General features: G+C 38.3%; 1 protein-coding gene across 1 annotated transcript in view; it reads right to left on the minus strand.

The window, feature by feature from the left end:
- The window catches only part of btaf1 (BTAF1 RNA polymerase II, B-TFIID transcription factor-associated), a gene marked incomplete in the record, with an annotated part of 37220 nt that overhangs the window by 27308 nt on the left and 7993 nt on the right, over positions 1 to 1919 (minus strand). The window contains 4 exon segments of the mRNA XM_014021164.1: positions 639 to 728; positions 841 to 909; positions 980 to 1109; positions 1240 to 1373. Coding sequence (XP_013876618.1) covers positions 639 to 728; positions 841 to 909; positions 980 to 1109; positions 1240 to 1373 — 423 coding nt within the window.

Consider the following 1919-nt stretch of genomic DNA (forward strand, 5'->3'; position numbering starts at 1 on the left):
ATTTAATATTAACTGAAAAAAATGTGTATTTTTCATAGATGAAACATAGAAATTTAATAGGTTGCTGAATGAGAAAAAGATTAAAATAATAAAATGTGATTTTTAGATTTAAAACTACTATTAATTAAAAACACTCGAGAGTCTCAGAGTGGGCAGATCTTTACAGGTAGAGTTTTTTTTTCTTTCTAAACTTTATTTAGGTCAGCCAGCATTGACAACGCTCTGCGGGTGACGTAAACGGCTCCGACATGGCGAGGGACGCATAAATCGTGCAACACAACAAATCGATAATGAAATTCACTGCCAACCCTAAAAAACATCCTCATTAAAATCACATAAAATTCAGTTTTAGACCAAATCTTTATGTATTATTGTAACCAACAAAACAAATTAAATAATATCCAGTGTTTCCCCTAGGAAATTSGTCTTTATAATTCGGCTGTATAATGGTAGGGGAAACACTGATATCTCTGGATCTACTAATGAAATCAGGATGATCTAAGTATCAAAATGTAGATTTAAAGCAGGAATCTGAGAATATGATGAGGTCACTTTGAACAAATTTGAGTTAATCCTCATTTCGAGGTGATGGGTCACATTTACAGATTTAAAAAACAAAAACATGAATGAATGATTACCTGTTCTGCAGTACTTCCAACAACTTTCCCCCCTGCAGCGCCGTGAGACTTGAGAATTTCTCTAAGACCCGTCCCTGCACCGTGTCGAACCTGTCAACACGTTGTTTACTTTCAAAACTGTTTGTTGTTTTTAAAGACTTTTTTTGTTTAYTAGATGCTTAATTTTAGATCCTATCAGTTGAAAGTACGAGTCCAGTTTTACCTCCCATGATGGGTTGAAGAGATCATTACACAGCTCTTCACAGAAGCTCTCCAGAGGCCACTCGTGTGTCTAAARATCACAACAACATCAACACAAAACTCCAAACCCAACGTTTATGAAGCCTTTCTGGTATTTTTACCTCCTCCAGAAGACTGGAGTTATTTGGGACGTTGTCAATCAAGACTTTATGTTCAGTTGCTGGTTGGTCGATGACAACGTTGGTGGTTTTTCTTCGTTTCTCCTCRGGTTCACCTTCAAAACTGTCGTTGCTAAAAAATAAAAATAAAATCATTTCAGTGGGACCCGCTGAGGTGAAAGTTAATACGTGGATTAAAAAAGGAACATTTCTCTGTTAAAGCTAACAAACGTGGATGTAAACGAGGCATGAAAAGACTGGACCTCTTCTCGTTAGGATCCAAGTCTCTGGATTTCTGCTTTGCCACCAGTTTGGCCATCCTCTTGGCTTTGTTCTTCTGACGGCTGCTCATACCGGGTCGAAACTCCGAGTCGATCAGTTCAGCAGCTTGAATCGTCTAAAACCAAGAAGTCAGGATTGTTACGGTTTAAAACATCACAGAATCGTACAACGTCAAACATTGTTTACAGCAGAGAGGTGAGGGACACCTGGACACGGCTCCAGTCCATCACAGAGTGAACCTAACCTGCAGGTTTTGGTCTGCATGAGGACAGAGTACCCAGAGAAAAACCTGACTTATATAATAAAACTGCCTGCCGTACCCRAGCCTCTGTGTCCCTCTGCTGCAGCTGAGACATCAGTGAAGCTTTTCCACATGATTTGAACAAAAACAGGTCAGATTTTTGATTGTGAACTTTAATCTGAGACTATCAAGCTCTGTTTGGTGGGAAGTGTTCAGATCAGAGTATCTGCAGGTTTTAACTTGTCACATTTAAGACTTTTTAATGCAACTTTGAATGAATTTTAAGGACAGAAAAAAATTAAAATAAGCGATGGTTGAGGGATTCTGCTGTATTACAACCAAGCACACATGTGTCGCTCTATGAAACACATTAAATACATTCATGGCATGAAGTCTTAATCTCCAGTTTGGTCTTTATAC

Source organism: Austrofundulus limnaeus, unplaced genomic scaffold (assembly GCF_001266775.1).
Source record: "Austrofundulus limnaeus strain Quisiro unplaced genomic scaffold, Austrofundulus_limnaeus-1.0 Scaffold280, whole genome shotgun sequence".
In the NCBI taxonomy this organism is placed as follows: Eukaryota; Metazoa; Chordata; class Actinopteri; order Cyprinodontiformes; family Rivulidae; genus Austrofundulus; species Austrofundulus limnaeus.